Source organism: Galleria mellonella, unplaced genomic scaffold (genome assembly GCF_026898425.1).
Source record: "Galleria mellonella isolate WM207_F2 unplaced genomic scaffold, CSIRO_AGI_GalMel_v1 utg78, whole genome shotgun sequence".
NCBI classification, from domain to species: domain Eukaryota; kingdom Metazoa; phylum Arthropoda; class Insecta; order Lepidoptera; family Pyralidae; genus Galleria; species Galleria mellonella.
In genome coordinates, this window is record NW_026442151.1 from 7,591,791 (window position 1) to 7,610,812 (window position 19,022).

Consider the following 19,022-nt stretch of genomic DNA (forward strand, 5'->3'; position numbering starts at 1 on the left):
TTTACCATTTTTTCAAAACCATTTTCGTTCCGGTGGTGAATGTGCGCACTTCTTCCATCGATGTTACCTTCGGTGATGTGAAAAGGCTTTTTTCAGTAATTGGTGCACAAAGCTTCGAGATCGACTCCTCTTTCGACTTGAATACATTTTTGATAAGTGCTCACACGCTGTCGGCGGTGGTTGTCCATTGTGTAACGGGAATTGTTATAAAATGAAACCCTACTAGCTTAGACTCTATTGAGTCGTAAAGTATTATAATTTACTTTCCAAGTTTAAATTGATTAGTGCGTTCTAAGTTTAAATTTATTATTTATAATTTTTTTTTTAAAAAGTTACAGCTTAGTTTTTTGCCTACTCTTCTTGGCTAGAATTGTTTTCTTGTGTGTTAATTAACTACTACTGGATAATTAACTGTTAAAAAATGCTTTATTTTATACGTTTACTTGAATAAAAATATTTCTTTTTTTCTTTCTGAAGATAGTATTATTTTGTTAAGTTTAACCCGCGGCCTCGTCCGCGTGATCGTAATAAATATTAGACTATGTCCTTTTCTAATATATATTGTATAGTAGGTGTGGTACGACGATTAATTGAAACTAGGTACAGTTTGTATGGGAAAATAAAAAATGGGATTTTTATAATATTATATATACTTTTTTTATAAGAATCTTCTTTGGGCATCATGGTCCGGTCGATCTCGGTTTTTTCCACTTAGCAACTCATTTAGTAATTCTACTTGATAAACAGTAAAAACAATATTATAAAAAATACCCAATACAAACAGGGAAACGATACTACCAGAGGGAGACTTTGTACAAAAGTCGTTTACTTGGCTACCTCTGTCCCATTCGTGTTTCTATCGTGAAGCAGTTCTGTTTGCATGGTTGTGTTTCGGTTTGAACGGTGGGATATGGCAGTGAATTTACTGGGTACAGAGGAATAACACCTGAGTCCTCAGGAATGGCAACGCATAGGGGTATCATGTGCGAAACAGTATACTCTGTTATGTCTATGGTACTGCTCATGTAGACGACGGTTACCACTTTCCATCAGGTGGGCCGTTAGCTTGTTTCCCATTCTAAGTTGCATAAAAAAAAGTGAATTGTAAAGTACTCTTTAAAATATTTTTGTGAAGGGCAAATGAAGAAAAATAAGTATAATGTTTCGTCTTTGACTTCAAGACTTATTCTTACTTCGTCTATCATAGACGCCCAGGCAATGATATCGCGTGACATACACACAAACAAACACGAAAGCGAGAATTCACTTAAATAATTATTTTATATTTAATTATTTATTATTTAAGTAAATTCTCAATTCGCTTCCGGATTAGTTAATTCGAATTTGATGTAATTCATTATACCAAGAAACCTGATAAAGATGCTAAACTATTTTTAATAAACCTCTAAGGCAATATGTAGCGAACGAAGTCACAGTGAAATACTAGTCAACGTGCTACGAGTGTATTGGACAAAGTTTACGCGCGCTATGCCCCATCGCTCCCCCGGAGTGCCTTGATTTACGATTTGGTTGAAAAACGGCTCTCTTTATTTGCATTTGCCTCAAAGGCTGCCTCGCTCCAGATTTGAGAGTCCTGCAAACCAAATATAAGAATATTCCCGACGTTTCTGTACAAGCGGGCGCCATATTGGAAAGCTATTTCTGGTTTATATATTAACTTAGATCCGTGGAGTTGCGACCGTCTTCTCTGTGCATCGAATTCGTTGTACTGCAATTTAAAGTAAATATCATTTTTAAATGTTTATTTTGTTTATTTAAACTTTAATGCATAGTAAAATTCTATGTGGATATGGCGGACTTAACACCGGACGGTGTTCTCTACCAGTCGACCATTGGGCGAACAGAGAAATAAATAGGCGGTGCATTATTGAATAGAGTAATAAAGCAATACTTGATATATTTAATAAAGCAATATTTTATATATTTATATAAATATACCCAAACTCTTTTATATAACGTGAAATGATAAGAAAAACTAAAGACCCATCTAAAATAATGTACTTAGTAACTGTAGATATACCGTGTGGTCCCGGCATAGAGTGGACCGCACTTCCTTTCCAATAGGTCATAAGAGGCGACCAAGATAACTTAAAGGTAGAGGGAAGGGCAGCGGCGTCCCTCTTAAAACATCACCAAAGCCTAACTGCGGTTGCCAGTCCACGTGCCAAGGGTGGCAACTACTGGCACCCACTGCCCTTAAAGGGGAAAGCTATGTCCAGTTAACGGCTGATATATTAATAAATAACGAACATAAATTCACGATAGACCAGAGAGAGGCTTTATATAATAGTCGTTTGCTTGGATACCTCTGTCCCATTCGTGTTTCTACCGTGAAGCAGTTGTGTTTGCATGGCTGTGTTTCGGTTTGAAGGGTGAGATATAGCAGTGAATTTACAGGGTACAGAAGAATAACACCTGAGTACACAGGAATGGCAACGCATAGGGGACATCATGGGCGAAACAGTATACTCTGTTATGTCCATGGTACTGCTCATGTCTATAGGCGACGGTTACCACTTTCCATCAGGTGGACCGTTAGCTTGTTTGCCATTCTAGGTTGGATAAAATATATATATATATATATAGATAGTTTACATACTAATATTAAAATGATACAAAATTCTTGCAAAAATATAAATTCAATATATAAAGAATACAATTCAATAATAAAAAATGGACTGTCCATTATAATTCATTTTGATGTTTAAATTATATACATAGCTTGACTCCATACAAATGCTTCCCTAAAAACAGATCGACTTTTTTATTCTTGTATGCGTAAATCGAATTACCAATACGTACAGTTAATAAATACTAAGCATGTAGGAGAAATTGATATTGTAAGGTTAAATTGAAAAATAAAAATGATTAAAAAAATATATTTAAAAGAACAAGATAAACAGTGCATAATGATTCGTAATGTTACTTATGATTACTAAATACTTTGATTTACATCTGAGTATAGACATAAATTATATTTTCATTTTTAAATAATTAACAATTGCTACCGTTTTAATTATTACATGTATATTCATTTATAAGCAACAAAAAATTCAAATTAAAAAGATCGAGATGATGTGGGAAATTTTTAATTCAATTACTGGCAACACTAAATAATAGCTCGTTTTTTTCTTAAAAAGAAAATGTTGTCAGCCAAACGTTAAATTAGTTGACTAAATTCCAGACAAATTATCTTTTTGAAGACTAGGCAGCATGGCCTCCGACCTTAGCCTGTTCCAAACGGAACAAACGTACTAAAAAAAAAAAAAAAATTAGTTGACTAAGCTTTGTCACGTTTTTGATGCTCGATGTTTTATTTATGCAATGTAAGGAGGTTAATAAACAAAATAGGTTCATGAAAGGTATGTTATATGTTTTTATGAATCCCTTAGATCTACACATTCTTTTTAAAGACAATAAGCGACTACAGTAAATATGTAATTAAAATGGCGGGAACTATTTAGCCTAAATATTTATTTATTATATATATTATGGAAATGTTGTTATAAATATTCTGCTATAGCTTTTTGTTATGGTTTTTATCTAATTTTAATCTAAATATTTTTATCCAAACATATAAAAAACTAAAGAGTCACAGCGCATAAAAGAAGTGAAAAATCTAGAAAGTGGATCGCTCCAATAAACCCACAAGTCTGGCGCGGACAGACTAATTTGAATTCGACGGTAATGGAGTGGAAGTAAGTAAAAGAAGTTTTTTTTTTTAAGTTGATATCATATTAAACAAAGAGCTGTTGCAACTTTTTTTGGCAATTGTCGAATGAGACATGGCCGTCAATTGAGGGATTTAAAACATGCAATTTTCAACCGACTTCAGAAAGAACGAGGTCTCAATTCGGTTGTATTTTTTTTTTTGTTTTCTTATCTCATAACTCAGTTGTAAACCGATTAGATTTTGTTTTATTAAAAAGGATACAAATTATTTTATTTATTTAATTCTTTATAGCACCGATAACATAAAAATAAACAATAACATACACTAGACATTTTGCAAAAATCACCATTATGAGCAATTTTTCGATTTTTATTTTTTCAAAAAAAAAAATATCTTACAATCATTATTTTTTCGATGAAAGAGATTAATTTTTTAAGAAATATAAAAAAAAATTTTTACAAATTTTCTCGATTTTTTTGAACTGCTGTCTTACCGCCGGCATTAGTATTACCTAAAACGTACCACGAAAAAAATTCATAGTCATGTCTGAAAACTAGAGCTAAAACTTGGAGCTACAATTTGCTTTTTTCCATTTGCTGTACCATCATTTTCCTTCCAGTTACAGCTCGTTGAAAATGACTCAAAAATTTGGAATTTTTTTGTACATCCCTTAATTTTTGTGACTAGTGTATAAACAATTCAAGTGAAATACAATAGCATAAAGTACAGATTAAAATATACACATAAAGATACAAAATACGGTCGTCTCGCCAGAGCAATTTCTTACAGACAAACTTATAGATTGGTCCCACAAAATTTTTATCAAATTCGATTGAGTAGTTTAATTTTTAAATCGAAATAACTGATTTTGCCAGAGTTAAAGTAGATTTTTTTTAGCAATTCAATCTTAACAACAGGAGGAAGGGATTGTTAGTAATGGGGAGGTTAGTCCCCATTGCTATCAATAAATAATAAATCAGGTCGACCTCCACGCGGTTCCCTCTGGAAACTATCGTGACTAATTTATCGTTGAATTCGTCACGATAACTGACCTGCATTTTGATCCTCACACACTGAGACACCGCCAGTGTATACGACGCGCACCTATTTAAAAAAATTTTACAACAGTAGTTGGTTTGCGTGGATTCTGGCTCACACGGCGGCGGCCTCCCAAAAAAGCTCATTTGACGAGACTCGTTCCTAGTTGGTTAAGTTAACCTTAACGGACTCAGTGGACATTATTGTTATATTAAGAATTTATCTAGATTGGTTAGTAAACAAATTAATAGTAGACATGTTGCAGTACACGTGTGTGATGGTTGTCTGATGCATTTTTCCGAGATAGAACGTTTAAAAAACCATAAAAAAAAAAATGAATGTACACATCGTCTCGTTGAACTCCCAAGTAATAATAAAACGAAAAAAGACTGGTTTGGTCGTGAAATTTCTAGCAATAAATTATTTTTTGATAAATATCAAAGAAAACTGAAATTACCGTTTGTAATTTACGCTGACATTGAGGCTTTCTTAAAACGTATAGATTCATGTAGTCCAAATCCCTCTAACTCGTATACAGCGAATGTGCAATGTCACGAAATATACAGTTTTGTTACATAAAATGTTCTTTTGATGATAATCTTTCAGGATACAAAACATGGTTTGCGCGGATTCTGGTTCACTATAGCTGAGTATTTAGGTATCCGGTATCTGAGTGTCTAGGTGTCCGAGAATCTAAGTGTCTAGTCTCTGAGTGTCTAAGTGTCCGAGTATCTGAGTGTTTAGGTGTCCGAGTATCTGAGTGTCCAGTGTCTGAGTGTCTAGTGTCAGTGTGTCTAGTATTTTAGTGTCTAGAGACTGTGTCTGAGTATCTAGTGTGTGACTGACTAGTGTTTGAGTGTCTAGTATCAGAGTGTAGACACTAGAGACTGTGTATCTGAGTGTCTAGTGTCTGAATGTCTAGTGTCAGTGTGTCTGAGTGACATTAGACAATCAGTCACTCAGAGACACTCATACACTAGACACTAAAACACTAGACACTCAGACACTATACAATCAGACACTAGACATTCAGACACTAAACAATCATACACTAGACACTAGACACACACAGACACCAGACACTTAGACACTAAATTATCATACACTAGACACTCAGAAACTATACACACAGACACCAGACACTCAGACATTAGACACTCAGACACTAGACACTCAGACACTAGACACTCAGACACTAGACACCAGACACTCAGACACTAGACACTCAGACACTCAGACACTAGACACTAGACACTAGTTAGACATTAGACACTAGACACTCACCCACTTGTCCCTACACACTCAGACACTATATACTTGTCACTAGACACCAGACACTCAGGCACTCAGAAACTCAGACACTCAGACACTCAGACACTAGACACTAGACACTAGACAGCAGACACTCATACACTCAGACACTCAGACACCAGACACTCAGACACTAGACACTCAGACACTAGACACTAGACACTAGACACTAGACACTAGACACTAGACACTAGACACCAGACACCAAACACTAGACACTCAGACATTAGACACTCAGACACTAGACACTCAGGCACTAAACACCACACTCTGACTTGTATTATGTAGTTAGATTATTATAATAAAGAGATTAATGCCAAATCAATTCATTGAACTCTCATTCTCTTCGATTCATATTCGTGTGCTCATAAAGTACTCAAACTCAGTAAGTATTGTATTGTATTTCAACAAACTCGCTACCATAGACACGGCGTTAATTGGAACAGAGAATTAATGAATGGTACTATAGAGTAAGGGTAGCGGCAGAATGTTTGGATCCACCATTAATCACAGCTAAACAATCTGAGATCAGGTCTGTAGCTCTTAGCGGATGGACGGACGGGCCGACTGTGAAATATTGTCTTTCTAAAATACAGTTGCAAATCTTTTCACGATTTAAAATTGGCTAGCTGTTTGCTATTTAAAGATGGATCTCTTTAAATTAAATTAATGGCATTCGACCATTTCTACACACTACATTTTTTTATACCGCCAAAACGGCAAACAAGCTTACGGCCCACCTTATGAGTGTATTATCTACCAACTTTATCATTTTTTATATATTTATTATTAAAATCAACAGCTAGAAAATTGCATAATAAAAAAAAACATTAAAGATAAAAAGCTTATTACAGGTTTTTGCAATTAAAAACAAGATTTAACTAATGCATATAACAACGCTAATACTTACAATCAACTAAATTAAACTTAGAATAACAATATTTTATTAGTACAAACATTATAGGTAGGCAGTTATGCAAAATAAAAAGTTGAAATCACACGCTCAAAGATGAACCATTTATTAACTTTTTTTTTTATACAACTTAGAATGGCAAACAAGTTGACGGCCCACCTGATCAAAAATGGTAACCGTCGCCTATAGACATGAGCAATACCATAGACATAACAGAGTAAACTCTTTCACACATGATACCCCCCCCCCATGCGTTGCCATTCCTGAGGACTCAGGTGTTATTTCTCTGTACCCTGTAAACCCTAAAACTATAAATATACTTGTAAACAGACAGAAATAAATATTTGTCCAAACCGTAGAAGTACTATCTTTAATTTATGATCCAAACGTAAGTTTCAAGTTGTTGCAAATGTCAGCGATATTTTCAGATGCAAGCAAGCGGTTTCAAATAGCATTATAAATTATTAACCGTGCCCTCAAACAGAAACTTTGTATAATTTCTGTGGTATTATTAACATTTCTATGAGTGAAATACTAAGCACTAAACTGTAAAAATGTCTGTAAAAATTGTGACTTTGTGGTCGATTCTAAAGCGCTATAGCTCTAAATTTGTCTCTTAAATTCAAACTTTAATTTGATATTACAGCGAAATCTTTATTGTCTCATCTAATGGTATCTGTTATTTATTTATTTAGTTAAAATATAATATCAAATGGAGGCGAATGTAATGGACACATACAATGCAGTTTATTTATATTTCTTTTTATTATTATTTTTAATGAGGAGTTTCGCGACTGACTCTTGACCACAGCAGAATATCAGTGTTTTGCTCTTTTAAGGGCAAAGCAATAAACTGAGATGTGACCATTTTATGTTACTACGGCACATGCATGAAGGAAGAGAAAGAAGGGAGATTGTTAGTTTATATATTTTGTTTTTTTTTTGTTTTGTGCTTTTTTGTTTTCATTCTTTTGTCTCTTTTATCGTGTATTATGTTTTTTTTTTTATTGTAATTTGTATGCTGTAAGTGGTATAAATAAATTATCTATCTATCTACCTATCTATTGTAAGTACCAATATGAACTGTTTTCCTAACAAATTTAAGTCAAATATAATTTTAGTTTATGATGGAAACGCATAAAATTAAAATAGTATATTAAGAGATAGGTTTAGATAAATGGCGCTTCAGAATTAGCCTGTATGTTACGCGATTATGTCACCAATTCGAAACCAATTTTAATAATTCAGGTTTTGTTTTAATATTGTGATGTTTAAAGCTGCCGTTTTTGTTTGTGGACAAAAAAAAAACAGTTTGTTGCGATGCGAAATCTCCTATATTCTTAAATCAAAGAGGTATTCGAAAATACCTATTTTCAATCTAATATATCTAGGACTTATCTCGTTATTTATTAAAATAAGCGGTCAATAATATATAGCAATATCTATATAATCTGTTATCCAAAAAATTGTATTGGATAAAACAAACTTAACATATCGTCATATTCGTAGAATACTGACGGATCTGACAAATATTACATATATAGATCCGTCAGTATTCTACGACTATGACAATATTCGAAAATAGATATCCGATCGATATGAGCAATACCGAAATGGGTGATGACCTTTTTACCACCATGAATGTCCAAAAGAATCCAATATATGGATATTGAATCGATATCCATATTGCCAATTTGGTAATATACCAAATTGGTAATACCAATGCCTAACCAAAATATAATGTACTCGCAGATATTTGTTTTAATTCGCAGATTAAATACGCGAATTTAGTCTTAAAATCGCTAACTAATCACACTAGATTAATACAGAAAAATTTCCGATTTTATGACCGATTCCTAGTTAATTTGGCAATTTGTATCATAAAAATACGGTATCATGCGGTCGAATAGGGTGCAACTCCGAGATTTTTAAACAGTTCCATATTAACAAGCCTAAAGCCAATAAGACCCTAACCGTTTATGAGTTTCCGAAAAGTTATCGTAATAAGTCGGCGGTGTAACCGCGACGATGCCGGTCTTAATATAGCCAGGTGACGGCATATTTTCTTATTCGGACTTACATCTTTTCGGATGAAACACCCTCGAGTCTGTAACAGACGGAAATCGTCTGTAACTCTTGAACAACAAGGGCGAATATTAGTTTCTGTTGAAGTCTTGGGAATTGGACGCCACTCGAAAGTTTCCCATAATGAAAAATGTAAGTTTTTAGTACTTATCGAAGTATCGCGTGACGAATGACAAATTGGTCCGACCTGACCCCTCTTTGATCCTTTCACAAGTTGCCAAAGTACGTGGAAAGTTTGCTAGAATAAATAACGTTTCTTGTGACGTACATGTCAAACACTTTGGCAGATTGCGTTTGGGGATCTTCAAAGTCCTGATGACTTTGAAGATTGGTTTTTGCAATTCTTCGTTGAATACAAAGATTTAACGTAATGATTTTATTGATTCCTTTCATTTGATAGATTAGTAATGGTAAATAAACTGATGGACTACGTGAAGTGGAAACCCTTGTCTATAGCCATAAACTACTATGTCTTCCGTGGTCCCCTCAAACATCACCAGGAAAAACAAGGCGTTATAATCTCTTGGAGGATGCACCAGGTTGATTCTGATTCTTCAAAAACACATTACATAATACATCACTGCATGGCCGTAGCTGGAGGGGGGGGGGGGGGGCATTAATTATCAATGCCCTACCTGTTAAAATAGACCCACTGAAAATTAGATTCGCTTTTTCAAAGTGAATTATGGTTTCTGCCCTACCAATAACTTCATTGGCCTAACTTAAACTGTGATTTTGCTACGACCCTGCAATTCTAAAAAATGGTCTTGAATATATATAAATATATATATATATATATATATATATATATATATATATATATATATATATATATATATATATATATATATATATATATATATATATATATATATATATATATATATATATATATATATATATATATATATATAATATATATATATATATATATATATCCTTTTATACATCTTTTGCTTTTGGGGATGTGGATTTTTGTGTCAAATTCAAACTTTTTTAAGATGGGGATTGTGCTGTTAAATTGAAACTTTTTCAGTGTCGATAGTACAAGCATGTTGTTATGTCATCCATTCGGTCATTTCATTTTGGACGTGGTTCGATTAAAGCAAATTGTCAGCGATATTGATGTTAAGATTTTTTTTTTATTTTTTTACTTTATACGTAGCGAAGCACGTACCGGGCCGCTAGTAAATTATACACATTAATAATAGGTATATAAACAAAATAAGTACTTAATTATATAAACTTAAATACATAAAAGCAAGATAAAGAGGCAACAATAGGTGCCCTTGTCACTAAATAGCGACCTCTTCCAGGCAACCTTAGGATGGAGAGAGATAATTGAAAGTGTCTGGTCAAGGCGTAACAAAAAACTCTAGATAAATTTAAACGATTCTTATATTTATCTGATCTTTTATAATTTTATTAAAATATATAGCATATCTATAACATATTGGTAACAACCGAGAGTATTAAAAGCATCTCTAGAGAGTTTTTGTTGTTAAGTACAGCTTAGTAAAGTCTATGTACGTTTTCCGTTAAGTACTTACGGGCCATTAGCCTAATCTGTGCTTCATACTCCACTAGATGAATTTACGAATATGTTTAAACTGTAATCCCATCCTACTGGATAATTTGTAGAAGGGATGCTGAAGTTTATCCGCCTAAAACATTAATTAAAAATTATAAAGCGTTAAAATGAATTTATTTTAATCTTTTTAAGGAAATTGGAATATTTCCCCCAAAGATACTCATATATTTTCTTTAATTAATAGTGCTCCGCCAGCGTCAAAGATTTCGGAATTGTTCTTAGGCCAGCGTACGTCAAAAGCGCCGGTGGGGTTGCCATGCCATTTTAATTTTATTAAAAAAATGTCTTCTCGTCCACTACAGTCTGGTCAATTCTGAAGGATCGTTTTTCTAACTTATCTCTTAATATTTTAAATTGATAATTACGTGAAATTACTGTTTTATTTATTTATTTATACTTTTGCACACATTAGAATATGTCTACAGGGCGGACTTAATGCCTGATGGCATTTTCTACCAGTCAACCATTACGATAAACAGAGAGAGTAAATGACATGACATGACATTAACAAAAACAATTTGTAAATTAAATAATATAATGTTTGATGAATGATCATAAACTAAATTTAAGATAGTTTTGACTTAAACCTATTAGAAATGTAGTTTATATTGGTCCTTTGGCTTAAGATATCGCTGTGAAACCAAATTTAAAATTTAAAGATCCATCATTTCAGGCTTTAACTGTCCACTACTGAACATGAGCCTTCTTCTTAAGAGGAGTTTTGCCAGTTATTGCCACGTTTGGCAGACGGGTTGGCAATCGCAGTTCGATTTTTAGAGATATTTTATAAGGGACGCCGCTGCCCGTCTTTCAACTATTTAGTTCCGTTAATTGCCTCTTACGACACTCACAGAAAAGGAAGGTCTATTCTATGCCGGGACCATACGACTAAATTTGAAAGACAAATTTAGATAATCGACCCAACTATCCTATTAAAATAAATGTAACGTAAATTGGACTCTTTTTCCGTACTAAGCTTCTCATTTGGGCCATTGTGCGTATGAGTCGTGGCTAGTACAGCCAGCCTAACTCTGCTAAGAAGCACAGAAATTTCCTGGGATATTCACAGGAGCGACCTCACTATTCCGAGAATTTCTAAACGTTGATGGGCCACAGCTTCACATTCCAGGATTACGTGAGCAGCCGTTTCTTCGGCGACGTAACCTCGTCATAGGAAGCTGTATGTGGTTTCTGTTTTTTTTTTTTTTAAAAGAGGCGAATGGAATTGTTTTTTTGATGAGTGAAAATAGAATGGTAACCCCGCCTACGCTAACGGGATACGCTGGCGGAGCACCAGTGAAGGGTGATAGATGAGAATGAAAACAGGCCAGTTAGCCCATCATGATGAATTTAATAGGAATTAACCATGATAGTTTCCAGGGGGAACCGCGAGGTCGACCTGGTTGAGTATATTGCTAGCAGTGGGATTCTCAGTCTCCATTACTAACAATCCCTTTCCCCCCGAATGAAATGATTACCCTGTCTGCCCTACTTATACCGATACCCCACCGGCAGGACCCCAGTGTAAGATGATAAACAAAGTTGAGGATGAAGCCAGGCCAGTTAGACCCAAGTAAGAAATTGAACAATAATTCATCACAATGGTTTCCAAGGGAACTGCGTGGAGGTCAACCAGATTGGGCGTATTGCTAGCAATGGGGCAGTTTTTGTTTAAAGGGTGACAGTGGTATGGTAACCCCATCTGCGCTATCGGTATACACTGGTGGGGCACCAGTAATAATATAGATAATTGATGAAGATGAAAGCAGGTCAGTTAACCCATCCTGACGAATTCAACTAGAATTAGCTGCTATGGTTTCCAAGGGGAACTACGTGGAGGTCGACTTGACATGATATATTGCTAGTAATTAATAATGGGGCTTTTTGACCCCATTACTAACATTTCCTTTCCCCCCGCAGTGGGGCAGTTAGACCCCATTGCAAACAATCTCTCCCTCCTGTATCCCCTATTGTGATACCTAATCGATACTATATATACTTAAATATCTCCGATATCTATTGATTATGCCAAAATGATTAATTTGATTTCGCAACAAGCGAAAGCCCTTGTTTATTAAGCAACGTGACTGGAATATTCTCCAGGTATCGGCTCAAAGCAAGTCACTCCGAGATACTGAATACCTCCATTAGCGAGGACAAGAGGGTAGTAATTAATTAGGGCTGTACCAAATTAAAACAGCGTAAGTGTGCTAACCGGTTAAAAGTTGAAATTTGTTTATCCTATTCTACTAGTATTAAACGCGGGTGTTTGTTTGTTTGTAACACTATATTGTTATTATTATTATTTACCAGAGTATTATAGTAGATACCTATCGGACCACCTAGCATGACGCAAGAAGGTGCGCTACCGAGAAAGACACCTGCGTCGAGTCAACATTTCAATTCCCACAGCAAAAATACCCATTTCCTTTATGTTTGATTCGATATAACTTCACTTACGGATCACACATCGATTTGAAGACACTTATTGTAATAATTAATTTTAGAATTAAATTTAGTTATATTTATAAAATTGTTTTTTTTTTTGGGTCTTCCGCCAGCGACTTCGATAACTAGAGGGAGACTTTGTACAAAAGTCGATTGCTTGGGTACCTCTGTCCCATTCGTGTTTCAACCGTGAAGCAGTTGTGTTTACATGGCTGTGTTTTGGTTTGAAGGGTGGGATATGGCGTGAATTTACTGGGTACAGAGGAATAACACCTGAATCCTCAGGAATGGCAATGCATGGGGGGTATAAACAGTACACTCTGTTATGTCCATGGTACTGCTCATGTCTATAGGCGACGGTTGCCACTTTCCATCAGGTGGGCCATCAGCTTGATTGCCACTCTAAGTTGCATAAAAAAATCGCTATTAAGCGATAAAACCATTTCATTTTGCTTCTTTATCTTTATTTTCTATAATTAAGTTAATTATTGATAACGTACCGTGTGGTCCCACCATAGAATGGACCACGCCGTCCTTTCCCGTAGGTGTCGTGAGAGGCGACTAAGGTATAGGTCGAAGGATGGGCAGCAGCGTCCATCTTTAAACATCACCAAAGTCAAACTGCAGTTACCAACCCGCCTGCCAAGAATGGCAACTATTGGCAAAACTCCCCTTATAGGGAAGGCCTTTGTTCAGCAGTGGACAATTAAAGGTTGATATAATAATTATTAATATTTTTTGTGTACATATCTTTTTTTTTAAGGGTGAAAATGGTGTGGTAAACCCCGCCTGCGCTAACGAGATACGCTGGCGGAGCACTAGTGAAGGGTGATAGATGAGAATGAAAACAGACCAGTTAGCCCATCATGATGAATTCATCAGGAATTAACCATGATAGTTTCCAGGGGGAACCGCGAGGAGGTCGACCTGGTTGGGTATATTGCTAGCAATGGGATTCTCAATCTCCATTACTAACAATCCCTCCCCCCCCCCTTGTGTGCATATTGTAGGGAATTTATTCCTTGAATGGAACGATAGTTTTCATTCATTCATGAATTGTATGAATACAATTAATATGCTAAGAAATGAAACTGCTATTAGAAAAATATTAAATTTATTAAAGTCAAGAACTGATATGTTTACACAAGTACTTACAATGCAACAATACTGAACACAACGACTACATAAACTTATTTTAAATGCATATAACCGATATACTTATATTATATAGGTAGTGTGTCACCATACAAATGTTTCGAGAAAAACGGGACAACTTTTTCATACAATTTTGTGTGATAAATAGTTATGAGTGACTTTATTCAACTTAGAATGCCAAACTAGACGGCCCATCTCTGATGGAAAATGGTAACCGTCGCCTATAGACATGAGCAGTACCATGGACATAACAGAGTATACTGTTTCGCCAATGATACCCCACATGCGTTGCCATTCCTGAGGACTCGAGTGTTATTCCTCTGTACCCTGTAAATTTACTGCCATATCCCACCCTTCAAACCGAAACACAGCCATACAAACACAACTGCTTCACGGTTGAAACACGAATAGGACAGAGGTGACCAAGCAAACTACTTTAAAAGTCTCCCTCTGGTAAAACTCCTTTATAACTTCTATATTTATTTTGTCTAATAATTTCTACATCTGTTTAATGCGTAAACACTCATTTTATTTATTAAAGAATACGTCAAAATACATTTTATGAGTAAATGTAGAACACTGATAAACAAAACGAGTAAGCTAATTTGACAATTAGCTGATAAAAACTTGTCCTGTTTTTGACACTCGACACTCTATCTATATAATCTAAGCCACTTTATTTCTATAACGTCGAACTGCTCGTTGCGCAAGATCATTATTTGATATTATACTTAACACTTTATAAGAGATAAGAATTACGAAATCATTTAGGTAAACTATGTCAATTTACCTGAATTACCTCGACGTTTCGACCAGTGGGGCCTACCATGAAGTGTTTTCCGAAATTTCGGAGCCAAACGAAACAAATTTGATGTTAAAATTACATAATACTTACCGTTTGGGGAAATATTAAAAATGTTAAAATATTGTTCCTTTGGACTTTTACGATAGGATGTATGACGAACGAAATGTTAAACTCCATTTATTGGTCCGAATTTGGTATAAACAAACACACGAAATTGAGTCCGAAATTTCGGAATTTCATTTCATGGTAGACCCGCAGGTTTCATCGGCCATTGTCACGAGTACACTGATGGGGCATTGTTCAAAGATTGTCACAAATGGTTATAAGATTTTTGTATATTTTTAGCATTCCATAGACAAATGATGAAGACCATTGTAACTTCGTCATTGTTGTCATTACAAAATATCAATTTTACAATTTTTCCAAAAAAAATGTAGATTTACAAAAATTTTTACAAACTCTTCTTTGATAGGCCGATAGGCAAAATATCCAAAACACGACTCCCCCCCCCCCCTCCCTCATGCTGTAAAAAAACTACGGAACCTTATAATACGGTTTAATACACTATTAACCTAAACATCTAGTTGACATTTTAACATGAATATAAAAACTATAATAAACAAGCTAACAGCTATAAGACAATTTTATATAAAATGAAATATTATATAATTTTTAGTACACGAATAAAATTTATATAAAAAAAAATAGCTAAATAAACAGTCAGCAACAGTTTTTAATAACAGTTTTATCAAATAGAGTTAAAAAATAAAAATAATTTTATCACTAAATCTATGTCTATCATTCTCCTTTCCATGTACATGAATTCGTAATTTGTGACAACCCTAGCCGCTTTTTAGGGGTCTGAAGGGAAGGAGATTACATTCTGGGAGCATTGCCATATTCACAAAGTACTCGTATTGAATTCTATCGATCTATTTTTAATATGTCATGCTAATATGGGTGCCGCCTCCTACCGCCATCTACAGGATTCATTATTTGTTAACGGAATCAAAACTGTCCTACTCAAGTTTTTTTTTTAATGGGTGATAATGGAATGGTATCCCCACCCGCGCTATCGGAATAGACCGGCGGGGCACCAGTGAAGGATGATAGGTGAGGATGAAGCAAGTCAGTTAGCCCATCGTGACGAATTCAACAAGAATTGTTCACGATAGTTTCCAGGGGGAACCACGTGGAGGTCGAGCTATTAGGGCATATTGCTGGCAATGGGGCTGTCAAATTTCATTGCCAACAATCCCTCCCTCCCCCCCCCCCCCTTAAGTTGGAGATAGTAGCCTCGAGAGACCTTTCACTTCATCTTTCTCCAATTGTTATAATACAAGAGTCAGATCAACGGTTTGGGGGAAGGGATTGTTAGTATTGTAAACTACCAGTCCCATTACTAGCAATATACCTTGTCAGATCGGCCTCCACGTGGTCCCCCCTGGAAACTATCGTGCTAAATTCCAGGTGTATTCATCATGATAGGCTAACTAATGTGCCTTTTCATTCTCACCTATCTGTCACTAGTGCCCCACAAGCGTATACCATCAACGCAGGCAAGGTTACCATTCCAATACCATCCATAAAAAAGAAATCAGCGGTTCAATTGTATGAGCCTGGCATCTTCATCACGGTTGCACACAAGAGATCTAGTAATGGGAATCTTCCCAACGATCCTCCACCTTCCTCAAGGGGTGAACAACATCCGTCAAGTCAAAAATGGAGTAAACATGCTTTTACAAAACCTCATTAAAGCCGTTCGAGCCGTTTAGGAGATCAGCGTGAACGAACATGGTAACACTGGTTCCTTATATCTAACTAGCTTTCGCCCGTTACTTCGTATGTATGAATTTCAGAAGGAAACCAAATAAAATAGACCACTTATAGATGACGTTTTAAGATAAAACAAGTACCAGATTTTAAATTAGGCCTTCAGGAACATTACTGTTCAAATAGCATCCAATTTAGGAGTTTCTGAGTACGTTGGAACAAACATACAGACAGAAAAACTCTAAAAAAATATGGGCTTACCTTCTATTAAGACTCCTCTTAACAATTCCCCTTAAATATCCCCTATGCTTAGACATCTAGTTACAATGTGATTATAACAGTAAGCAAATGTGGCACATATATTTTGTGACAATGGAAATTCATCTCTATACCGTCAACTAAAGCTCGTCTTTCGTTCGTCTCCGTTTGAGCGCCATGTCGTCGTGCTGGAACCAGGTTGCGTACACCCTGTGAGGTTCTGGAGACGAGTGACGGTGGAAGGAGACGGGGCGGTCTCGGGCTAGCACCTCGCGGGAATAGTCTTGGGGACGAGCCTGTAATTATGTGGGCTGTTAGGATTTTCTTAATAGCAAACAAGCTGACGGCCCACCTGATTGAAAGTGGTAACCGTCGCCTATAGACATGAACAGTACCGTGGACATAACAGAGTATACTGTGTCGCCCATTATGTATTTACATTGATGGATGGATTATTTTGCTCTGTAAATGCCATATATAGCATATTAAGCTTTTAGAAGACGTGACTTCCAAATGGAAGAGATTCTTTTTTTAAGAGGTTGTTTTTTTTAATGGGTGAAGATGGAATGGTAACCTCGCCTGCGCCTTTGGTATATACTAGGGAGTAGTACCAGCGTAGGGTGGGAAATGAGGGTGAAGGCAGGTCAGTTGGCCTATAGCAATTAATTTAATTAGAATTAACCACTATGGTGTCCAGGTGGAACCGCGTGGAGGTCGACTTGATAGGGTGTATTGCTAGCAATGGGGCTGTTAAATCTTATCACTTACAGTCCCTTTTCCCCCAATGTAAGGTTGTCGTGAATACATTACGCGGGAGGGGGAGGGGGGGGAATATTGGATGAATGAATTGGATGAATAATGGAGACTAAGAATCCCATTGCTAACAATATACCCAACCAGGTCGACCTCCACGCGGTTCCCCCTGGAAACTGTCATGGTTAATTCCTGATGAATTCATCATGATGGGCTAACTGGCCTGTTTTCATTCTCATCGATCACCCTTCACTGGTGCTCCGCCAGCGTATACCGGTAGCGCAGGCGGGGTTGCCATTTCATTTTCATCCAAAAAAAAGAAACAGTATTCAGCGAGTACCTGGTGGAAGAGCGGCGAGTGTGTGAGCGTGATGTTGAGGCGGTGCGCGGCGCAGGCGCCGAGCGCCATGTCGTCGGGCGCGCCGGCGCCGCACGCGCACCGCGACACCAGCTGCGCCGCGCGGACGCTGAACGCCGTCCCGCCGCCACCCGTGATGTAGTCGTAGCCTGTCGTCAGTGTTATGTGCACTCTACACTCATATTTCATTGATCATTTATCATCTATCCATAAAAAAAAAATTAAACGGTAGTAAAATCGTCATATATTTGTTTATTTATTTATTCTATTTATTTATTTGCACATACACTGAACAAATTTTTCACTTAAATAATTAACCATTCATTAGATACTATATCTTTTTAAGAAAAAAAAAAAAATTAATAAATTATACATGTAACATATGACAAAACAATATAGAAATTAAGATTACACAATTATATAATAACATTATTATTTTATTTTGAAATTAGAATAAAAGAAGAAGAAAAAAACAGAAGATGAATATAGCAGTGTTTGTGCAAAAAACCTAACTCAGTGTATGTCGTAGTTTCATATCTGAAGCTACGACACTGATTTTCAATAGGCCCTAAATACGTAACTCATGGACATATGTGTGCACGATACGTTGTGTATAAATATATAAGTTTAACATATAGACACTGATAAATATATAGGATAGACACGATAATGAATATAAGAAATAAAAAACAGAAATAGATCCAACGATGGGTAACACAAGAAAAACACAAGTAGTGACTTATAGTGCACAGCACCTATCGCTGTAAACTGTAAGTCATAAGTCGTTCAGAAGGACAAAGTGTCGCCCATAAAAGGTAATTGTCATGAAGCCGATATTAT

The 19,022-nt window shown here is 35.9% G+C and overlaps 1 protein-coding gene across 3 annotated transcripts in view; it reads right to left on the bottom strand.

Moving 5' to 3' along the window:
* Positions 1 to 14,177: 14,177 nt before the first annotated feature.
* Positions 14,178 to 19,022, bottom strand: part of LOC113517261 (beta-1,3-glucosyltransferase) — a 43,620-nt gene continuing 38,775 nt past the window's right edge. For all 3 annotated transcript variants that reach the window (XM_031912483.2, XM_031912482.2, XM_026901891.3), the window contains exons 10-11: positions 18,165 to 18,331; positions 14,178 to 17,367 (exon numbers count right to left, since the gene is read on the bottom strand). In XM_031912483.2, the coding sequence (XP_031768343.2) occupies positions 17,212 to 17,367; positions 18,165 to 18,331 (323 nt within the window). In that variant the 3' untranslated portion in view covers positions 14,178 to 17,211. The remainder of the gene's footprint in view (positions 17,368 to 18,164; positions 18,332 to 19,022) is intronic.